This window comes from Fundulus heteroclitus, chromosome 22 (assembly GCF_011125445.2).
Source record: "Fundulus heteroclitus isolate FHET01 chromosome 22, MU-UCD_Fhet_4.1, whole genome shotgun sequence".
Taxonomy (NCBI): Eukaryota; Metazoa; Chordata; class Actinopteri; order Cyprinodontiformes; family Fundulidae; genus Fundulus; species Fundulus heteroclitus.
Window position 1 is genome coordinate 23,708,485 of NC_046382.1, and position 23,036 is coordinate 23,731,520.

Consider the following 23,036-nt stretch of genomic DNA (forward strand, 5'->3'; position numbering starts at 1 on the left):
ACTGGAGTCTCCTTCCTCTCCTCCATGCAGAGCAGAGCTGGAAGCTTTCATTTCATTTAAGAATGCCCCGCAGATATGCCAAAGCATTTTAGATCTGGAGACACGCTTGATGAGTCCAGCACCTTTACCCTTAGTCTCTTTAGCAAGGCAGCGGTCGTTATCTTGTTTGAATTCAGTCCCGTAGTCCAGATTCCAAAGGGAGGGGATCATGCTCTGCCTCGGTGTGTCATAGTCCTTGGTGGCATTCGTGGTTTCCTCAAGCGTAGCTCCCAGAGCCGGCAGCACCCATGCAACTCCAAACCATGACACTCCCACCATCATGCCTGCCTGTAGGCAAGACGCATTTGTCTTTGTACACCTCACCTGGTCGCCACCAAATAAATGTATCTTGATCTCATCGAACCGCAGGACCCGATTCCAGTAATCGGGTCCTGCGTGAGCGGGACAAGATGGATTCTCGTGTGTTTGTTAACGCACAAATTCACACCTAACTTTTGTTGTGTTGGAGAGGATTGAACTTAAAAAATTACGAGACGAGACACAGCTGCTTCTTCTTAAAAAGCCATCAGGGGGATTTATTCCAAGACTTAGTCACATCTTCATTCAGCAGAATCCCGACCAGCACAACTTCATCATCACCTTTTTAAAGGTTTACATGTATACGCGAGTCTATGTGGGGGTGTTTCAGTCATGTATCATACCAGATGTTTCCTATATTCCTGGAAAGAATGCTTATACATCTGTTATACTGTGAAAAACAGGAAACATTAATCACCCTTGATATCATTAGGAGGGTCTCCAGGGTTGTTGAAACATAGGGTCAAGTTCAAGTCAACCAAGTTCAGCAACAGTCCAGCTGTCCGGATTTTATCTCTACTATCTCCCATAGATGTAACCCAGGTCTGCCTTAACAGGTGATGCATTTTATTACACCAGACTGTTAGAACGATGATGACATTTTGTTACCAGCCTCACATCGATTTCGGCCAGAAAAAGGCCTCATTTTAACCAATACCATGTCCAGATATCACCTTGACCCTCAGACTGGTTTCTTGGGACTCCTCCTTCTTGTTAGTGATGGTAAGGATTGGTGTAAAATCGGACAATTGTTACCTGGCAAACTGGATTTGTTGTTTTGGAAAAGTCTTAGTTATAGAGTTAAATGGTGTTTAAATTATTTTAAGATTATTTAATCTGAATGATCCTAAACTGTTGTCTTTAGGGTGTTTTTTTTATTTTATTTATGAATACCAAGACCTTATCCTTAATGTGTGTGGTTCAACTACCCACTTTTGGGTTTTGTTCTTTTATCTGCACTTTGGACCAACTTTAACTTTCCGTCTGATATCTGCAAGAATGCTGTAATAATATAAACATTGATTCAGTTGCGTAGCTGGGTTTTTTTTTTTTTTTTAGAACCACTTGGGCTCTTATCAGCACTTCTGCCAGCAGCAAAACTTGGGAAAGAGCAAGAGCGGGCGGGGGTTGGCTGTGGTCTTTCTGAGTAGATGAAATAAGACAACCACTGCAGTCTAAAATGGGCCCTGGATCGTTACCGGCCCTCCCTTTCTCCTGGTAATTGAGGGAGTGTCCGTCACTCTGCTTATTGGCTACAGTAGCTCTCTGTCTTGGACAAGCAGAGCAGCGAGCAATCTGCTGATTGCTGTTTTGGCAGAACTGTCAAGGTTTGTCCTTTGCTAAGTGATGGATGCATTCTAGGGGCAGCGCAGAAGGCAGGAGACTTCTTTAACTTGTGTTTTCTGCTGTTTGAGAAGGCTGTGACAGCAACCATGTTTTACAGGCAAAACTCCATTCATTCCTTATTGTTTGAGGAAAAATAAGGATGTTTTTTATAACACAAAAGATACTTAATTAAGACGAAAAGTACTTGTCATTAAATAAAAGTTTGCATATTTATAAATGTTAATACTTAATTATTATGTAGTCAGACATAAAAGATGCAGCCTTTTTATCTAAAGCATACACATGTAGAGTAACACCAATTTATTTTTTATTAAATTTTTTTTTAGCTAAACTATCATTATCAACCCATATCTCATCAACTCTGTCTTAAATGCTTGTTTTCCTCAGTGCAAGACTGACTGTTATCAGCGTAAAGGGTCACGAATCATTGCTTTATTCACAAAGTCGAAAACTGAAATTTAGCAGAAAAGGATAGGTTAGAATAGAAATACCTTTATTGTCCCACAATGGGGAAATTCAGGATATTTATACTGGCTTTGTATTAAATAAATGTTTTTTATCTCTGAAGGGCTTTTATTACATTAAGTTTATAATTTCATGGATCCCTCTTTTCTAAATTTTAATCAAACTGGCCAAAAGACAGAAAGAGAGAAAGACGAATGCTTAGTTGAATTAGCCATGAGCTTGGGGTGCTTTCAGTGTAGATGGTCCCAGTGTGTGGTGATTTAAGCTTTCTGTCCAGCACTCTTTGCTTTTTCATCCACCTGGGTTGTAGCGTCCTAAGAGCTGAAACCGCCCCAGGTAAAAACATTGTAGTAAGGAAAGCTCAACCTTATCCATGATGCCGTGGCCCGGTTGGTTTATAGATGATGCCTACAAAAATTTGCAAGAGTATTCAAACGGCTTGAACTTTTTCACATTTAGTCGTGCTACAACCATAAACCTCAGAGTATATTTTGGGGATTTCATGTCATAGACCAAAAACCCTCCCCAAAAAAGTTTGAGAACTCTGGCATGCACATCCATACGGCTCCCTGAGTCAATACTCAATACTGACTCAATCGTGTTGCTGCAATTAGTGTCAAGGTTTTTTGGGTTGTCTCCACACACTTTGCACATCTCAGACTGACTTGAGATGGTTTCTGAGCAAAAATTCTTAGTCTTGCTAAACTATTGTTAATTTGATTGAGGGCTGGACTGTGTCCAGATAGGAATATCCGAACAGGGAATATCTGGATAGGAATTTTCATCGAGCTCTGGTGCTATTGTAGCGCCATCGTGACTCACAGATGGCATCTTTTCTCCCAGAACATAAGAATTGTATACACTCCTTTGTAATTTTAATTTTTTTAGAAAATACTAAGTTGGCATCTCCATACCAGTTTGTAGAAAGCATATGAAAGCTCTTTAACTAATTTGGTCGTTTAATTTTTTCGTTTCAGGTTGTTTGAAAGTTCCTCTCCAAGAAAAATTGAGAAGTTGAAAACTCTGCTGTGTTATTTCAGAAGAGTTACTAGAGCAAGTAAGACCTGTAAATACATTTTTAGGTTTTTCACCTAAATTCTTTTGCCCTTATTGAGTCAATAAACTGTTTTCTTCTTTGTTTTTTTTCTTTTCAAGAACCCAAGGGTCTTGTTACGTTCACAAGACAAACACTTACTAGTCCACCAGACTGGGAAAGGTAATCAACAGTTGTCACATTATGCATCAAATCTGTGGTTTAAAACTAGGAAATTAGAATAATATAGTATTTTTTGTCAAAATGCACAAATAGCAGTCATTAACTCAGGATGTCTACAACCTTGTTTTTGTTAAGTTCTCAGACTCAGCTGACACGCCTACATATCACTTGTAGAGGCAAAATTGAGGATGATGGATATGGGATGCTCCAGGTAAGGATTCTTGTACGGTTTTATTTGGTTGTCGTTTTAACACGTATTTACTCGTGATGTTTATACAGCAGACTTTCTAAAGTCTGCAGACTTTCTAAAGTCTACAGCTAACTTCCCACAGGGATGATCTAATCCTATTATCTTACCAGATGTTTAAAAATGCCAATGGGATCAGCAGAAATCCCTTACATGTTACAGTTTACAATGGAAAAACATACAACAATAATTTCCATACTGTTATTACAGATTTGAGAGCATAACAATTTTGAAAATGCCTTATTATGCTGATGTATTGAGCTCCTTTCGCTTGAACTAGGAGGCTTAACTCAACTCCTGAGAAACAGCCCCACACAACAACCCCCCCCCCCTGCACCAAATGGCACACTTAACACAATGCAGTCAGGAAAGTGCCCATTCCACCAGGTTCTCTACACACCAGTGTTTAACTAATCTGAAGACCAGATGAAGTTTGCAGACCTCTCTGCACCACACACCTCAGCATCCACGGATCACACTCTGGGATTTTTATGACCTACCTCTTTAAACGTTAAAAATTGACATTTAATTTTTTTCTATATATAAATATAAATGGATAGTTGTTTTTTAAGACCGATAGCCTATGCACAATGTTTTAACCTTTCAGGTGCATAAAACAAACTTCTTGATTGATTGAAAATAATCACAATCTAACTTTGGCAGAATAATGGCAAATCTGGGTTAAACTGTTTTAAACACCTGTGGCCATAGTATTTCTTGTAACAACATAAGTCAATAGATTCATCCGAATACTCTTATTGGGTAAGGACTCTTTAGCCAAAGCGGAAGTGCGTTAGCGGTCGCCATAATAAGTGTTGTCCAAATAGTGCAGTTAGTGAGGAAGGAGGTAGGAAATAGAGTCTGTATGCTTCCTCCCACAGCTAGTTTAGCCTAGGAACCTCACAATGTCCCTTACCGGTGTATCCCACAATCCTTTGGGTCACATGACATATAAGCACAGCCAACCTCACGGAAATCACGACTATTTCCAGAGAGAAGACAGTACATTTTGTAGTTCATTTTTGGAACGCTGTAAGAGTTATTAAGGGTATTTTTTAATGGAGCCAATGTTATGGATGGATGACGGTGTCTGTTGATACACCAACCCTTGATACAACATTATGGCAATGACTGGAAGTGTGGATATGTATACTGTTTTAACCCATTTTCTACCTTTAGAACCATTAATGGGGTTTTAAGCTTATCCTTTTCTTCACTTGCTGACATTGTTCAATGTTACAAACCTGCCAGTGACCAGCAGCCTTCTTGCTCTATAACAAAACATAAAGTGGTAAAAAGGATCTGGGTCCGCTGGATTAGGTCCATCTTATCTTCCTCTGTTTTCCTTCGCTGCTGTTGCATTTATTTATTATTTTACTGGAGTTGACAGCATTTGTATACACATGAGCAGCTCAGAGTGGCAAGGGTGGAGGAGAGGACCCCTGCGCGGGAGGATGAGGGCGGGATGGCACATGAAGAAAATATAAATGACGAGGGTGAGGCATTTCACTGCGATGACCCAGAGGGCCAAAAGTCCTGCGAGAGAATTGACGGCTACCTCAGCAGGCCGGACACTGGCTGTGTGTTGATCTCGGCTAGGGCAGAGCAGACTGTCATCCTGTCAGGGGGTGAGATTGAAGGGGGGCGGAGGGGGTCAGGGGCTGAACCACAGAAAAAGGTGAGGAGTTGGTTGAGTGGTTGGAAAACATGTGCATACAAACACACTTACTGTCACACAGATTGACGTAGCTGCGGGCCACTGAGCAGGACCCTCACCCCTGACGGGATGTATCAGTATCTCTGTGATTGAATGGACTGTTCTTTTCTCTAAACCACACAAACGAGGATGGGGATTTCAGAATGTGGCGGTATAGTATCACACCAAAATATTTCTCATGAGTTTTAAGAATGATTACAGATAGAGCATTTTTTGGGAGATACGAACATCCTAAAAAATATATTTTCTTACACTTGTTGATCTTAGGTGTATGCAGGTATTTTCATGACAATTAAATAAACAGTCTATAGCTATATGATCAAAGGAAGAGCTGTTTATGAATAAGAAACATCTTAAGATTACATAATCTTTCACAAGGGTAGGGAAGCTACTACAGGGCTTAACTAAAGGGCCTATGGCATAATCTGCCCCTGCACATTAAAGAGGCTCCTTCACTGCCTACCTTTAAAACGTACTATTATTCTTCGGCTTTTACCACTAGCAAGACTTAGTTTTTGTCCTAAATTGGTTTTATTGTTTCTTTTAAGGGTTTTTTTTTTTTTTTTTTTTTTTTGCATTGTCTTTTTATTTTTGTCTTTTAATGGATGTGTTTTAGTTTGTAGTTATGTACAACACTTGGTTTCAGCTGTTTTTAAGCGCTTTACATATAAAGGTACAGTATGTTATAATTTGCCAACCTCATCATTGGAAAGAGTTTTTAAGTTTATGTTAGGAGTGTACTTCAATCACTTCAGCTCTTTCTGAATATTAGTATAATATCATGAAAATATTCAGTAATGCAATTCAACAAATGAGGTAAAGCCGTGTACTCCACAGTATGCAGTCGAATTACTGCAACAATGCGGCGTGGCATGGAGGCAGTCAGCCTTTGGCACTGCTGAGGTGTTATGGATGCCCAGATTGCTTTAAATGCTCCGTTCAGGTCTTCTGCATTATTGGGTCTGGTGTCTCTCATCTTCCTCTTGACAACACTCCACAGAATCTCTCTGAGGTTTCTTATACCTATTGCCTATGCAACATTTTCTCCCACATTTTTTCCCCTTCCACTCATTTTTCCATGACTGTACTTACAACACTCTGTGAACAGCCAGCTTCTTTAGCTAAGCCTTATTGTAGCTTCCCTCTCCTTGTTCAGGGCGTCAATAACTTACTGCTGGATAACTGTCATGTCAGCATACTTTCCTACGGTTGTGTAGGCCATAGTATCATAATTGGTGGTTAAAATTTTTTTTCTGTCATACTTAATATGCAAACTTTCTGAGAAGCAATTTTTTTTTGTGAGACATCAACATTAATAGAAATAAACACTTGTATATCTTGTATATATATCCCATGTGTGATATATCAGTTTCAGTTTAATTTGTTGAATTGAATGCTAATTGACTGTGCTAATTTGCTTCTTTGTCTTGAAATGATAAATGGATAAAGGACGGTTAAATCATTTTTTTTATTTTAATTTTATATATATGTATATATATGTATATATATGTATATATATATGTATATATATATATATATATATATATATATATATATATATATATATATATATATATATATATATATATATATATATATATATATATATATATATATTATATATATACACACTTATTTAAAATGGCCACTGGGGTTCATTTAGTCCTTTTCAGCTAAAATTGAATACTTGGTCTCCTCACTGTTTGCCTGTTATCCGGATTTTCCACAACTGCTCTGCTGTAAATTATGCATTTCATCGGTATTTATTGTAAGATTTCATGTGCATTGTTTTTGTTATGATTTTCTAATTAGATTTTCCCCAAGCAGGAAGAAGTAATCCTCAGACATTTGTTTGAATTAAACCTCCACTGTGGTTGACGGGTAATGAGAAAATAATTGTTGTTTGTTCAAGTAATGAGAGTGACAATAGCAGTTCCTGTCATCAATATTACATAAGCAGGTCAAAGGGCTATATTTCTTTAGTTGTATAATTTCATACGAATATATGGTGAATGCAGCTGTGTAACTTGCACTTAACTGGGGTGAGCTCGCAGGCAAACTTGGTTTCAGTTCATAATAGGGACATGTTTTTAATTGATTTACAGAAAAAACATTTTGAGACCCATTATTGAATGCGGTAACATCCATTGTTTATTGCCTCAATGCAAATGAGGCTGTTTCCCGGTGAACAACTTGCAAATTTACTTATAATCAGTATGGTTTCGGGCCCTGGCATTATCAATTTAGGAGCTTTCTGGTGCTCTTATGTTTGAAGTGGAGTCACTGAATATTGCTGAAAAACACGGCATGTATTTTTAAAATAACATTTACAGACACTATTTCTAATAAAAAGAAATTACTGCAGTGTTTTTTTTAGTGGTGTAACATAGAATGGGCTTTCATTACATTGTTTGTTTATTGCCGTGAAAACAGTCGAATAATTTGGATTCATAGTGACAGTGATAGAACAATAAATCTAAATGAATTATGTTTGACCACTCCAAAAACTGACTGTATTGTCTTCTAAGTTATTGTTTTTACTAATTTAGTAAATCAGCTGTGGGTTACAAGAAAGCATCAATAGCAATAATTTTGAAAATATGATTAAATACTGTTACTATGTGCAGTTTAGAGATTAAAAAAACAGGTCTTCCTGAAAGGCCCGGTCCCCCTCTTGGTCTTCCTGAAAGGCCCGGTCCCCCTTGTGGCGCGTGGAACAGCTAGAAGATCCCGTGCCTCTGAACGAAGACGGCGAGCAGTAGTTCCTCTTGTGAAAAGATCAGATAATTAATCTGGATACTGCTCCATTTGTTGGATGTTTCAAACACTGTTTGGTGCTCCAAACTCCTGCTTTCATAGGGGTGGTCAAACCTGCTGATGATTAGTAGCACCGAGCTCCTACTTTTCATTTAAATACAATCAAAGGTGTACCATGTTTTCTGCCCACAGCTTTTCTGTTTTGGCTTTGTTCTTGTTAAATAAATGACAATGTTGAGTCTGTATTATGTCCTAATGTTAAACCCCACTAAAAAAGGGCATGCTTTCCTTTTTCCAAGCATTGCGCTTCACCTGTGTATTTTTCTTTTATTTTGTCCCCTCTAGGTTGACTTTGCAAACAGGTTTGTTGGAGGTGGCGTCACAGGACATGGACTGGTCCAGGAGGAAATCCGCTTTCTCATCAACCCTGAACTCATTGTTTCTCGCCTCTTTACCGAAGCCCTGGAGCACAATGAATGCCTCATTGTCACAGGTGTGTAGTTTCTCTAGCTCTTTCCAAGAAACCTTTATAATTATAAGGATTCATACTTGAATTGGTCTCACATGAATTACTTGGCATTTGGAGCAACCTCAAGACTAAAATATAATGCGTCTCATTTGCTTTGAATTTATTTAACAATGTTTTCATTACGTATGCAGATATGAACGAGAGAAGTTGGGGTTTTCCATCAACACAGACAAGAAATATTGTGTTGCCACTGATAACTATACTTGTACCTGAATATTTGGTGCACCAAAACTTTCTATATGTGGGATCCAAAAAGTTTCTCCTCTCAAGCGACTTTCATTTACACTTTGCAATTATGTTATTATAAGTTAGAGGAAAACAGCCCCAGAGAACAAACTGATGCACACTGGTGTGACTACTCTGGATAAGAATAATTATCATTATTGATTCAGTTTTATTTTCTGAACTATTTTTTGGAAAATTGGGTAAGTTAAATGGCTTTACTAATTATTTGTGGCTAAGGTGGAAACCAGATGTTTTATGTCAAAAACTAGAGTTGAAGTCATGTTACATAAACTGACTTGTTTCCACAGCCACATTTTTGTCTCGTAAATTATATCAGTCTGCAAAATACTCAAGTTTTTTTTTTCTTTTTCAAAGAGAAAGTATTGCTTTTCTATATATTATATATTAATAATTAGTAATTTGTCTCAAATGTTGTTGTCAGTATTGCTAATTTGAAATCTAACACAACACCCATAATCCAATCCAATCGCCTTAATTTATATAGCACATTTAACAACAAAAAAAGTTTCCGATGTGCTGTACATAAGAATAAATAAATAAATAATCAGTGGAGCTGGATCGCTTCGGCTCTTATTTTAGGATGGAGACGTAATTCTCTTGGCGACCTGTCAAACTATTTTGCTTCTGCCTAATTAATAAAACAGTCAGTTCGCTCAAGAGGATATCTCATTTATTTTGGTGTCAGTGGTATTTATTAACTAAGAAGATATTTTTTTTTTTACTACACAAATCCTGTCAGTGCCACCGGAAGCATCGTTGTCCTGTTTGATCATCTTACCTCTGGTTCTGTTTTTCTGTAAAACTGTAAGTGAAGACGCAACTACAGAGAACAAAAAGTTTCTCCTGGTTCGTTTCCCTTGTTGTTTATCGACTGGGTGTCGACGTTAAAGCCCCTGCGCCACCTTGGCCGTACCTCTAAAACAAAAACCACTTTGCGGCGCCATGTTGTCTTGTGTCAAACTTGCATCTCTCCTTAGTGACCTTCATTGGTAAGTCGCTGTCCGCCTCTTCCCCTCCCATTATTGCCCCTCCTCCCCTTCCTCCACTACTGCACTTAGGATTATTACATTTAGACAGAAAGGAATTTATTGCCCAACTCAGGTCATTGCAACCACTAATGGAATGGACCCATTACGCCATAAATTCATTAAAAACCTCAAGATTATTCTAAGCACGTATGTGGCGTTTCCTTTTTAAACTCTTGTCTCTAATTTTAGAGTCTTTATGTCTGTCCCCGGAGCAGCTTAACAGAGGTCCTCAAGAGCATTTAGAAGTTTAGCTTGACACAACTCGAAAGATAAGAAACAAATGTTAACGGGGAGCGAGTTTGTAGACGGGAAGGTAGAGATTCCCTGATGTAATCATGTGATGGAGGCTCGTGTGGCAGGATGCCGTCACTGGCATTCGACAAAATAAACTCGATTAAGGTGAAGGAGGAGGAGGTCAGTTCCTTTTTGATGGACGAAGCGATACGGGTAGCCTGCTCTTTGAATTTGCTTTGTCGTGACCAGTAAATTTCTCTTCATAAAGTTAAAGGCATTATTTTTTTTAAATATAATTCCCGTGCCTTGGCGCATGGGCTGGTTACATTCCGGGAAGAGCCAGAAGAAAACAATGCAAATCAATAAAACCAGTGAAAAGGTATGCTCCCTAAAACCCACGTGTTAAATAATTCTGGCTGCTTTGTTTGAGAAGAAAAGATAAAAAAAAAGTATACTGTGCTGCATATGAGCTGACGTACAGTGTAATGCCGTAGCTTTGCTAATTCTACCCCGATGTTAAAAGGAAATAAAGGTAACATTTTGCTGACATATGTGTAAAACATTTGATGTATGCAGCATGGCCACGGTTTACTTATTCTGGAGTATCTCTGGCTATGGCTAACCGCTTTTAATTTTAAACCTCCAAAGGAGATTACTTATTAAATCAATGGGGGTTTATTTATGACAATCCAATAGAAGCTGATACTGTGTACTCACACGGGGAGCATAGAAAGCACTAAATCTGATTTAGGAAATAAGGCGCTGGAACAGATTTAGACCCGCTGTGTGCGCCGACTGCTGAGCACCGAATACCAGATTTTTTTTAATTTCTTGGCTTTGTCTTCCTGCAGGAACCGAACAGTACAGTAAATATTCTGGTTATGCTGAGAGTTACAAGTGGCAGGAGAGCTTTAAAGACGAGACGCCCAGGTAACTTCTGCCTTTGTTTAAAGCACATGATTTTAGATTAGTTCTGTAACGATTCAAGGGCAGCGTTTATATAATCACGTTGAATGTATTAGAAGGAAGGCAGATAATGGTAACCGTGTCTTCTGCATTGCTGCGTTTCCAGGGATGACTGGCAGAGAAGGTGTACAGAGATTGTGGCCATTGATGCTGTCAAATACAGACACTTCCTGGAACAGTTTCTTCCTGAGAAGATAACCAGAGAACTGAACAAGGTGAGGAGAAAGGTTCCTGCTTTTCCTCAAATATTAAAGCATATTTTGCACTGTTCTCTGAACAGGTTACACGTTGTTCATCTTAAGCCTTTTACTTTATTTTTTCTGGGTTCATTTTGTTATTTTAAGCAATTATCATGTAAGGAGGTTCACCTCCTTCTGATCTGTGTTGTTTTTTCAGGCGTATTGTGGATTTTATCGAAGTAACATCAACGTGAAGCACCTCCCTGCTGTAGCCACCGGCAACTGGGGCTGTGGAGCCTTCGGTGGAGACACACGGCTGAAAGGTGCGGTTAGTCGAGCTGCTGACATCTGTGCTAAATTACTGTTTTTCCCTTGAGACAAAAGATTTTAAGATCTTAGAATAGGCTGGTTAAAAAAAAAAAAGTTATATTGTTTTTTCTGGACTTTAAGGCGCTCCGGAATAGAAGTGGCATCAGTCAAAAAATGCGTCATAAAGAGGGAAAAAAACATATATGTCAGCCCAGACTATATGCATTTATTTAGAAATTAATTTCACACAATCCAAGACTAAAAACTGACATTTAATCTGGAAAGCCAATTTATTAAATTACACAGCTGCATCCACAACCCGACTGAACAACGTGGAACATACCTGGGAGGATGAAAGGGGGTTTAAAATTACGCCTAAATTAGACCGTGAGCGTAACGGTGCTACTTGCTAAGCTAACAGTACGACACTGATGTTTCAGAGCAAACCAGATTCACAGATTTGTGTTATACATTTTTGGAGGCGACGTCAGACCCTGTGTGTGTCTTAGAAAGCAGTTGGCTTCACACAGCTCCGCAGTCATACTCTTTATTTTGCCGTTTCACACCAGAGACAAAATGGTTACAGGGGATGACATTTTCAATCATCTTTCATCACTTTTACCAGCACTTAACAGAAATGGCATTATGAACTGTAAACGGTCTCTGTGGTCAATTGGAGACAACACTGAAGTCTTCAAAAGGGACAGAGTACCTTCTCTGTTATAAAGTTCAGTCTTCCATTTATCTGCTGGAGTCTCGGCCCGTTTTAAAGCAGAAGCTTCAGTTGACAGCCGGCACGACTGCTAAAAATGCAGCTTCAACTTCAGCAGCGCTCATGCCTCCTCTGGCTTCATTTTTAAACACTTTGCTTAAGCTGAACATAACCGAGGAGGTCTTCCTCCCTCAGTTACAACTTGCTGTCTGAAGAGTGCTGTTGTCAGTGCGACCTAGCAGACCTTATTGTGGTGCATTCACTGACAGGAGAAACAGACTGAATTTTAGGTTCTGACTGTAGGATCGCCGATCTGAGCCTGGGGAGTTTCAAGTTCCGGTCATGGCCCGGTTTGTCGAAAATACTCTACTTTGATATTGTTAAACGAACATTTTTACAGCTGTTTTTATCAGTCTTTATATTTATAGCTGAAGATGCTGGTTTTCATCTATAGCATGCTCTCAATAGATCCACCGATTATTCCCTAAGGATTTGATCCATATCATAAATAATTAAACCTCTGGACACCAGAAACGCACATTAGCATCTTGGGTTCCTTCATCTAAACCCCGGGATAACCAGAGCTGGTTAATTTCGAGCATAATGGCTATATGTAAAATGAAACATTAATAATAGCTTGTTTGACACATAAAGCCATTGTTGTGTTGTAGAGATTACAACCCTTTTTGCAGATGAATTGTTGGCCCTGTGAGGTAATAAATCAGAAAACTATAACAGTTGTTTTAAATATTTAAAAGCCTCAAGACCTAATTTACAAAGGCCTGAAGATTGAGTGCTGCTGATGAGGCTATTCTACTAGCACAGCATTATTTACTGTTGCCTTACAAATTGCTCCTGTCACTCATTTTCTCCGCTGCTCCACGCCATGCCTTCCCTGGTCTTTGACCAACTAGTCCGGCTGATGCAATTTCCAGCGGTCAAATGTTTCATCCTGAAATTATAAATGCTGCGGCAGTTTGATGTTGCTGGTTAAGGTTTCCCTTTAAGCATGCTGCTGCTTTGTTTTTTTCAGCCCTGATTCAGCTGATGGCAGCTGCCCAGGCTGGGAGAGATGTCGCGTACTTCACATTTGGAGATGCTCAGCTTATGAGAGACGTTCATGAAATGCACACCTTCCTCACTGAGAGACGAGTTACAGTTGGTAAGAAGCACAGAAATGCAACTTAATAATGTAACTTGGTTAGCTGGTATGAGTAATACAGCTAGTTAGGCTGTTAGTGTTGGCTGCATAGTGCTTTATGTGTTTTATCACTTCAGAATATTTAAAATTAATTTCAAAGGGTCAGTTTTGTATTTCTTATTTATTTTTTTTATTATTTTATCATTTTGTTGCAGTTTTTGTTCCTCTTCGATATTTGGTTTCCAGAAAATTTGTTGTTCCCGGTAGTAATCTAGAGTCATATTAAGGGTTCCTCACCGTCTGGAAACATGAAGCTTTTACTGATTTCCAGATCTGCATAGCTATGAAAAAATAAATCTCAGTATGGCAAATACTGTAGGTTTTGTGACATTATTCCATGTTCTATTATCAAAGAGGGCAAAATAAAGCACCATTTCTAAACAGGTGCTTCTTATGTTGATTTATATTTAATAGCACACTTTATCTTTAAAATTATATATCTTAAGTCACTTATTAATTGGTTTGGTTTTGCAAACTGTTATAAAATCTATTTCAAACATTTTTTTCTCAGTCCTGTTGCTCAGTGATAAAAATGTAGTTTGGAAAAACAAGAATATAAATGTATTTTAGTTTTAGACATACTGAGTGAGAGAACCCACATGTAAAACACCCTTTAAAGTTAATTATCCTCTAGTTTTGCCATTTAGACCTCAGCTCTGAGAATGGACCTGTGTTTTAAAAAATCAATCAGTCTGGTTTAGGTGTGAAACAAAGCCCTAAAACTGTTTTTAGTAAGTATTATTTATTTATTAATTTTATTTCACTTTTTAAAAAGTGCAGGATTATCCAGTCCGGATTTGCCAAATCTAAGTGTTTTAAAACAGAACTGATATAAATGGCCAAAATATATCAAAAACAATAAAGCCCTTACCAAACAGCTAGATGAGAACTCAGCATGGTGTTGCTTCAGGAATTTTTAAACCTAATGCTTTTAAAACCCACTGGGATAAAACTCTTCTCAAACGTTCACAAAATATTAGAAAATGTGAACTGTAAAAGTGGCATTATGAATTGGAAAATGTGTACGAACCCTGTTTATTGCCCTTCTCTTTTGCTTCTAAAAATTGCCTTTTTCACACAACTTCACCGTTGTCACCATATGCAAGTGTTTCCTCTTATTTTATTGACTTGGATTAATTGCTCAATGAGATACACAGAGGGACCAAATGTTAAAGGAATTCACATTTCTTTCTTTAGACACATATCCCAAACAACTGGTGCAGATCACCACACGACAGCCGCGCTTACCAGCCGACTAGGAGAGTTTATCCTTGTTGGCATCAATACACAACCGTTGTTTATACGCACACAACGGGACTACAACTTATTTCGTCTTGTAGACCACGGCTATCGTCTCAGCCCATCCATTTAGGCTGAGCTGCAGAGTGGATTACTGCCTGAACTAACCACAGCATCAGCTCTCTACTCCCCCCTTTTCATTTTTTTTTTTTTTTGCTGACATTTATTGAAGCCTTTCAGAGAAATTCCCCTCCAGCCATCCATTTCCTAAAGTGGAGCTACCGTGAAGAAAAAAAAAAAAAAAAAAGCTCATGCCATGCGCCTGTGTGTGTATGTGATTTATAAATGATCCCAACACTTTTTTCTTTTTTTCCCCCCTGCTAGTTCCAGTCTCTCTTGTTCTTTGCCTCTCAACCTGTTTGTGCTTTTTGTCTCTGAAATGCTCATATGTCTTCTTTGACTGCACTTCTTCCATTTCCCAGGGCATCTGTACAGCCTCCTCAACCACTACTTCGACGAAGAGTGCAAGAACTGCCGCACAGCGCGCCCTCACGTCAGTCTCTACAGTTTCATCTTTGAGAAAGTCTCTGCCCCGGCAGCGTCCAACCCCGAGCAGGACTCCAGCACGTCACGTGTGACTCCAGAACCTCAATAATAGGCCAAGGACTGCAACTCTGTTCCACTTTCTGTGTCTGTAATACAAAATACAACTTCACAAGTGTCAAGTATTCAGAAGTCCTGTGCTCAAACTCACCTGTTCCCCGCACACACACACACAGACACACAGACTCCCTTTAGGTTTGTGGTCCTGACACAAACTACCAAAGCAGGGTTTTGCCTTTTCGCTGGTGGTATTATCGGAGCCTCGTATTTGCGACACCACATCTGGTGAAAGGTTTATGAAACTTATAGCAATAGTGAATCCTTGTTGCTCTTTGAGGCCTTTTTTTCTGAAGTGCGATCCATTTTTTTTTTCTTTCTTTCTTCAACACCTATTACAAATGTGGCCAAATATCCATCATATGCATGACTGTGGTAAAGCTTCACTGTTGATAATCAAAACCATGGTTATTTCCCTGCCTTTTCTCGTGCTTCATTATTTTTGCTACTTCTTTTCGGACAATTTGTCTCCTGTTTTCTTGAATGCGGAGAGAATGAGATGCTGTACTGTAGTCTATGCATGGTAAACATTTATTTATCCCATATTCTCCAGATGTTTGCTGCTCTTTTGTATACTCTGTGATGGTTAGGCTCTACATATTGTCTTTAAGGCATATTTCAAAGCGTCAACAATAATTACTACTGCTAGAATCATCTCAGATGGAACATACAGGAAATTCATGGTCACTATCATTGTAGACCTTTGTTACTCACAAGTAACACTTTATAGTTATCAAATATAATCAGTGCTCAGCGCAGTATTATCACTGTATTTAATTATAGATGGTGAAGAGATAAGGAAACGCATGAAAATCAGTATTTTTATCAAAGTTTTTACTGAATGTTTGGTTTGGTGTGAGTATGGTATTTTATTATTTACCGTAATTTCTTAAAATTTGTTTGACTGGATGATTGGCTTACACTAAAATTGGGGATGTAAATGTACTGTGTTGTATTTTAGTTTGTAATTATATTTTTATCATAATTTCTTAATTAAAACATCCCAAAAAATTTAGTTGTTGTTTATTACGCTATACAGGTTGCTAACTAGACCAAAGGATTCGCATTTTAAAAATGTATTCGTAAACTATATTTAATATGCCTGTGCAAATTCTCAGTTATCCGGGTCATCGCAACAGCAAACAGGCTTAAATCGGACTTTCGCTCAGTTCTTTCTGAAACGTTTTGACACCTATCCAGGAGTCTTTGTCAATAGGACATTCTTCAAATGACGTGACATTTGCCTGGTTTCCCGGATGGTCGGACAAGTAGAGTGCAAATTACATTGGCAACAACTGCAATACTAAACATTTTGGAAGATGACAACGTCGTCCCGGGAGCTTCATTTCAACCTGCTTCAATCGAAAAACCCGGCGTTGAACAGCTGAAACGTTGGTGGAAATGCAGATGCCTCAAAATGAGCGGAAAGAAATCAGTATTAGTAGAAAGGTATGTGAGGCTGTCCTCTCACAACGGATCAAACGTGAGGAAGAAACCTGCTAAATCTACATAGTATTTCAGTTATTATTAAGAAAAAATGTCTGTATTATTACAGGCCAATAAATCATTACAGGGCTTATTGCAAAAAATAGACAAAGCTTTTTTTCTAAAGTTCCAAAGTCAATCTTCCCACTATAATCAGACACACGGATCCTGTGTCACCTTCACAGACACCCCTCCGTGCAGACACACACACACACACACACACACACACACACACACACACACACACACACACACACACACACACACACACACACACACACACACACACACACACACACACAATCCCTGTGAGAGAAACATGAAAACAAGCTGAGGTGCACCAAGCACACCACCACACTGCAGAGGCCACTTCTAATCGCGCCCCTCTCCCTGTACATCCCCAGTGTAGGAGTCTGAGCAGTCCTCGCTGCGTTGGACCACATATGCAACGCCGCTCAGCTGTGGTTTGGGTGTTCTGTCTCAGGGATGAACCGGTTTTTGTCTGAGAGTTATTGGGTTTGAAATTTACTGGTATGTTGTGTTTGGAGAAAATTCTCCTGAGTCTCTCAGAAACTCCTGACACATGTAATGACAAAGTGCTTGCGTCTCTCAGGTCTCTCCTCTGTGTTCGAAGCTGTGCTGTTTTTTTTTTTCTGCCAGCTTTGATGGCTGATTTGACAAAGGCCCATTTTGGGTAACCACAAGCTTGCAGATTTCCTGATGTGCTCGCGTTCTTGTGTTTCTCCTCCGTGGCAGAGGAAACATTGTCCGCCTGGTAACTCAGAGTTCAGAGAGTTTGTGCTCCAGCGGGTGATGTGAATCAAAATGCACATATTGGTCCGTGTGTTTGGGCTTCCAGTAAACCTCAGTTTTGAGACTCCCATCTTCCTCAATGTGTACCACACTGTCCAGAAAAGGCAAACATGTTGTTCTTGGCATCCTCTCTGGTAAACCATATGTTGCTGTCCACTGAGTTGATGTGATTGGTGAATGCCCCAACTTCTTTGGTCATGATTTTGACCCTCATTCATGTTTATAAACCAGTGAGTTGGTGGTGTTCCCTTGTGAGCACCAAGTGCCCTGCTCTCCACCTCCTCCATGTACAAATTGGCCACAGTGGGTGACACTGGGGAGCCCATGGCACGCCCATGTTTCTGTCGGTGAAAGTTGTCTCTGTACTTGAAATATGTGGCTGAGAGACAAAGATCCAACAAGTCACAAATCTGGTTTGGTGTTAAATTGGTTCTGTCTTTTTGTGATGCATCATGTTCCAGTCCTGAGTCCTGACAGTGTTCACTGCCTCTGATGTCAGAATGCAGGTGAAAAGAGAGGTGACAGCAAAGGAAACAATGGTTTCCCCTGGTACCAGTCTCAGGTGTCGGACATTGGAAATTAAGTCTGCGGAGTTTGCATGTGGTGTGGAGTGTTTCCAACCAGCGGAGCCAAAATTGTTGCATTTTGTTTTGCAGTGTTGTATGTGACCGAGTTAATGTTGCTAACTATGGGCCTGAGAGACACCTCTTCTTTGTGTATTTTTAGAAGTCCATACAAGCAGTGAATGGCTTCGCCTGAGTACCGCTGATAGTAGCGGAAACGATTGATCGCTTTCTCTTTTTCCAGTTTTTGTAGCAAGTCAGTTATTTTCTTTTTTGTAGTTATTGGTTGGGTCCCTTTTCAGGGTCTCACTTATATTACTGTCCCTCAGTAAACGCTTGTCTCAGTTGTGTTAAGTACCACAATGCATCTGTGTTAGTCTGCTTGGAAAATTGTGACATTAGTCTTTGCTGAGGGATGTAACAGCCATGTTATGTGATGTGGAGTGATGTTTGAAACCTAAAATTTCAAACCTAATAATAACACGCTCAGACAAAAACTGGTTCATCCCTGAGACAGAACACCCAAACCACAGCTGAGCGGCGTTGTGTATGCGGTCCAATGCAGCGAGGACTGCTTAGACTCCTACATCGGAGAAACTAAACAACAGCTACAGAAACACACGGCACAACACAGGAGGGCCAGGAACTCGGGTGTAATATTCAGCAGGCCACTTGCACCTCAAGAACAGAGGACACACGTTTGATGACAATGATGTCCAGATTTTGGACAAAGAGAACAGATGGTTTGAAAGGGGGTGAAAGAAGCCATTTTGGTCAAAAGAGAAAAGCCATCACTAAACAGAGAGGGAGGATTGCATTTCCAACTCCCCAGTGTTTACAGCTCCGTCCTCCAACACATTCCAAAGAGAGACATCAGCATCTTGTCATGATTGAGGTGACCAAGTACTCCACTTACACCAAGCAATAGCCTTTAATCACCCAGAACAGTGACAGATGGGTGATTGATTTGCATTGGACTTAAAATGGAGGATGGGCCTCCATGTCCTTTAAAACAGCAGCGCACCAACTGCAGGTTGCTCAGTGAGAACCACCAGAATTGACAAAGACTCCTAAATAGGCGTCGAAACTTTTCAGAAAGAACGGAATGAAAGTCCGGTTTTCTCCTATTTAAGGCTGTTTGCCATATTTAATATGTAATTTCCCTCTTTCGAATCATTTTACAAATGCAGTATTCAAGTGTTTATAACCCATGAACATTTTTGCATATTGTCATCATGGAACAACAAAATTTATTGCATTTTTTTGGGGATTCTATCACAACACTGAGAAGCATCTAATGGTGAAGTGAAGGGAAAATATTTTTTTTTTTTCTACATTTGATGAAATTAAAAACCTGAAGTGTGTGGCAAGCATTTGTTTTGAGCTACTTTGTAGAGCAATATTCTCTTAAATTTCAACAGCTTTGCACAAAACTTTGCATATTTACAAAATAACTATAGCTTAGTCAGTTTGGATGGACACAATCTGCGAGCATCCATTTTCAGTTTTGACTCAAATTCTCAGTTTTTGAATTAACTGGGTCATCCTGACACTTTGATTTTGCACCTATGGGCTCGTTGTCCTGCTAGAAGATAAATCACTACGCTAGTGTCAAGTCTTCTGCAGTATTGGGTTTTATTTCCAAGATTGCTCTATATTTAACTCCTGCACCTTCTCATTAAGTTTTCTGTGCCTGTTGAAGAAATCACACCCGCAGTACGATTGTGCCACCACCTATGTTTTGCTGTGGGGCTGGTGTTTTCAGGGTCATGTGCAGAGCTAGTTTTCAACCTCTGTTTTTGCAAACCTACCAAGATTTTTTTTAACAGTAACTTTTTTTTTCCTTAAATACCTTTCATCATTTTACTTTCTTGCCTGCTGTGTCTCGTTTGTCTCCGTGATGCCGTTTGTTCACTGATCTCTAAGAAATCCCTATGGCCTTTACAGACCAGCTGTATTTATTCTTTAGATTGTGGGAATAAATATTACATTGCACACACATGGACTTACTAATTAGTTGACTTTTGGAAAAAAAGAAAATTGCTGTGAATTTTATTTAGGGGTGTAAGAATAAAGGGGACTGAAATTAAATGTGTGCCACACTTAAGATTTTCATTTGTTACAAAAGAAATCCTTGCTATGCAAAATGATGCACTACTGTGTGTTGGTTAGTCACATAAAATCACAATAAAATGCATTGAAGTCTGTAATTGAATGTGGTCAAATGCGAAAATCTGATTTCAAGTGGCATGTATACTTTTGCCAAGTACTGGGTGTAGGTGGACGGCTCCGTGGAATTTGTATTTTTTCAACCCCTGCCGGCAAATTTATTTATATTTTTTCATTGGAAAAAAAAATCACAAATTTTCAGGTGTTTGCAATGAACAAATTAAACAAAATGAGCTTTATTTCAAAAAAATGAAATAAAGCTAATATTACATGAATTACATGAAATCCCTATTTTTAAAGACTACTGCAATCTCAAAATGATTGAACCTCCTGAAGGGCATTCTTCATTGATGATTTGCAAATTAGGTTTGATCACCAGCACCTCTGGAATCCAATCACAGATCCATTACTTCCTTGAGGTGTGCTTGAGATCGAACGTTTCAAATATGATGGTGACCTTTCGATGCTCGTTAGAAATTGGGTCCAAGTCAACATTGCCAAATCTGCTCAGAAAACAGTTTGTTGCCTTGCACTAACAAGGAAAAGGACACAAAAGAGATCCTCAAGAGAAATAATTGAATCATTTTGGTTGTAATACATTTTTTGTGATAAGATGTGGTTCTACAGTTCTCAGAAGAAGAAAAAAAAATCAGCCTTCAGACCTGTTAGGTGAATTAGGGTTTCTAAATAACCTCATGACGTAGTGCTCCATAAATTGTGTGTAGGCTTGGCTGAGGTAAGTGGATTACGCATTATCTGTGTCTCTGACTCTTTGTACTATGCCCTGTGTTGACCAAATGAGCTGTGGTCTCATGTACTAAGTCAATTTCGCTGAGCAGATTCAGCAAGTGGGTGCTGCTGTAAGCCTTGTTTACCTGGTTCAGAAAATTTAAATTGGACAACTACATTAAATAAATAAAAAATATATTCACCAAATTTGGTTTAATGTCAGGCAGCTTCAATAAATGAATAACTGATCTATAAAATTATGCATAAACATTTCTTTTTAAACCTTTATATCACCAGAAAAAGGATTTTAAAAAAATTAGTTGTGTTTGTTTATGCAGTACTCAAGAAGTCTTCTGAAATATGTGGCTTAGTTCACTCTTCTATGTGATAATACTAAACAGAATCCTATTTAATGACGTGCTTGTAATGTTACCCCAGGGCACTTCTCTTTTTGTCATCAAACATTATTAATAAAATGCCACAAAGCAGCCAGTCTTCGCTCCATCTCTGTCAGGCAACAAAATCACTACAACAAAGTGGCATTTCAATTCATAATTGCCTGACCCTGCATTCCCCAGGTCAGCTGCAGAATAGACGCTGATAAAAAAAGAGACGAGGAAAAACCTTTTTGGTGCTCGCAGTAGAGTCAGAAAAACGTGCAAACATGTTCAGTATTTCTTTGAAGTTAAAAGGTTTACGCTGTTTAAGATCTCTATGTCTGAGAATAGAAAAAAAAAAAAACACGGCTCTTATTAGTTATTTTAGGTCTACAGCATTCTGCTTGTGGTGCTTTCCTTTTTTCCTTTTTTTTTGACCCTTCTCAATAATGTTATTGTCAAGATTAATGGTACTGTTCTCTGTGTGCCATTGAGTATGAATGATGAAAGTAGATGAGGGGAGTAGGGTTGTAGTGGGGGAAGAAAAACTGCTGGAGGGAAGCAGGGAGGGCCAATTATCTTATTGTTTAACCCACTCTAGGTAGAGACCCATCAATCTGGAAACACTTGCTCAAATGACTCATGTTCAGCCGCTATAAAAGTTTAATTGGACTATATAATTAATACTCAAGAAAAAAAAAAAGACATGATGTATCCTAGGCTGAAAAACAACCTGTCTGCCTAAGAAGTGTGAGCTCAGCCTTAGAAACACAATTTTTATTATATATTTATATTTGGTTTGTGGCCTTGGAGATAAAGAATCTATATTTCTAAATTGGTGTGCGGTAGGTAGAAGATAAAAAGCAAATGATCTAGAAAGAAAGAAGTGTTATTTTAAAGCCCATGCTGAGTAAAGTATACAAGCACCAGGAAGATAAGGCAAGAAATTGAACTTGACTATATTGGCTGTCTACAGCTGTATAGGCTTCGCACACAGAAACCGATGGACAAAATGTTACATGGAAGCACTTGTTGTTCCAATTAATTCTGAGGGATTGACTATTAAATTAAGAGCTTTGCTTTTGGTCTCAAACTGCAGCAATCCACCTTTTTCTAAATGTGAGCTATGGACTTAGAGGAGCTGACTCCTAGTTTCTTCACTCCTGGCTGTGAACCACTCCAAGGCAAGGCAAATTTATTTATATAGCACAATTCAGTACAAAGACAATGCAAAGTGCTTTACATGATTAAAATATAGCGGCTGTGGATACTCTGACCATTACATCTTATGTATTAAGCAAAGTTGTGATAGAGTACCCTGCCTAGATAGAGTACCCTGCCCTCTAGGCAGGGAAGTCCTCCAGGGACACCAAAGAATCCCCAGAAAGTACTCCTTCCTGGACACCATTTAGAAACTCCCTGAAGGTAACATGGGTACTTTTGGCATTATGTTGGGAACTCCAACACTTTAATGTTTAGCTTGTGGTTATG

The 23,036-nt window shown here is 38.9% G+C and overlaps 1 protein-coding gene across 2 annotated transcripts in view; it reads left to right on the plus strand.

The window, feature by feature from the left end:
- parga (poly (ADP-ribose) glycohydrolase a) overlaps positions 1-16,420 on the plus strand; it is a 33,319-nt gene extending 16,899 nt beyond the window's left edge. The window contains exons 10-18 of one of the 2 annotated variants that reach the window (XM_036126395.1): positions 3,147-3,226; positions 3,325-3,385; positions 3,521-3,596; positions 8,452-8,599; positions 10,995-11,073; positions 11,216-11,324; positions 11,506-11,611; positions 13,343-13,471; positions 15,232-15,477. In XM_036126395.1, coding sequence (XP_035982288.1) covers positions 3,147-3,226; positions 3,325-3,385; positions 3,521-3,596; positions 8,452-8,599; positions 10,995-11,073; positions 11,216-11,324; positions 11,506-11,611; positions 13,343-13,471; positions 15,232-15,404 — 961 coding nt within the window. In that variant the 3' untranslated portion in view covers positions 15,405-15,477. Of the gene's footprint in view, positions 1-3,146; positions 3,227-3,324; positions 3,386-3,520; positions 3,597-8,451; positions 8,600-10,994; positions 11,074-11,215; positions 11,325-11,505; positions 11,612-13,342; positions 13,472-15,231 lie in introns of both variants that reach the window. The other variant, XM_036126394.1, reaches the window with a different exon arrangement.
- Positions 16,421-23,036: the final 6,616 nt, after the last annotated feature.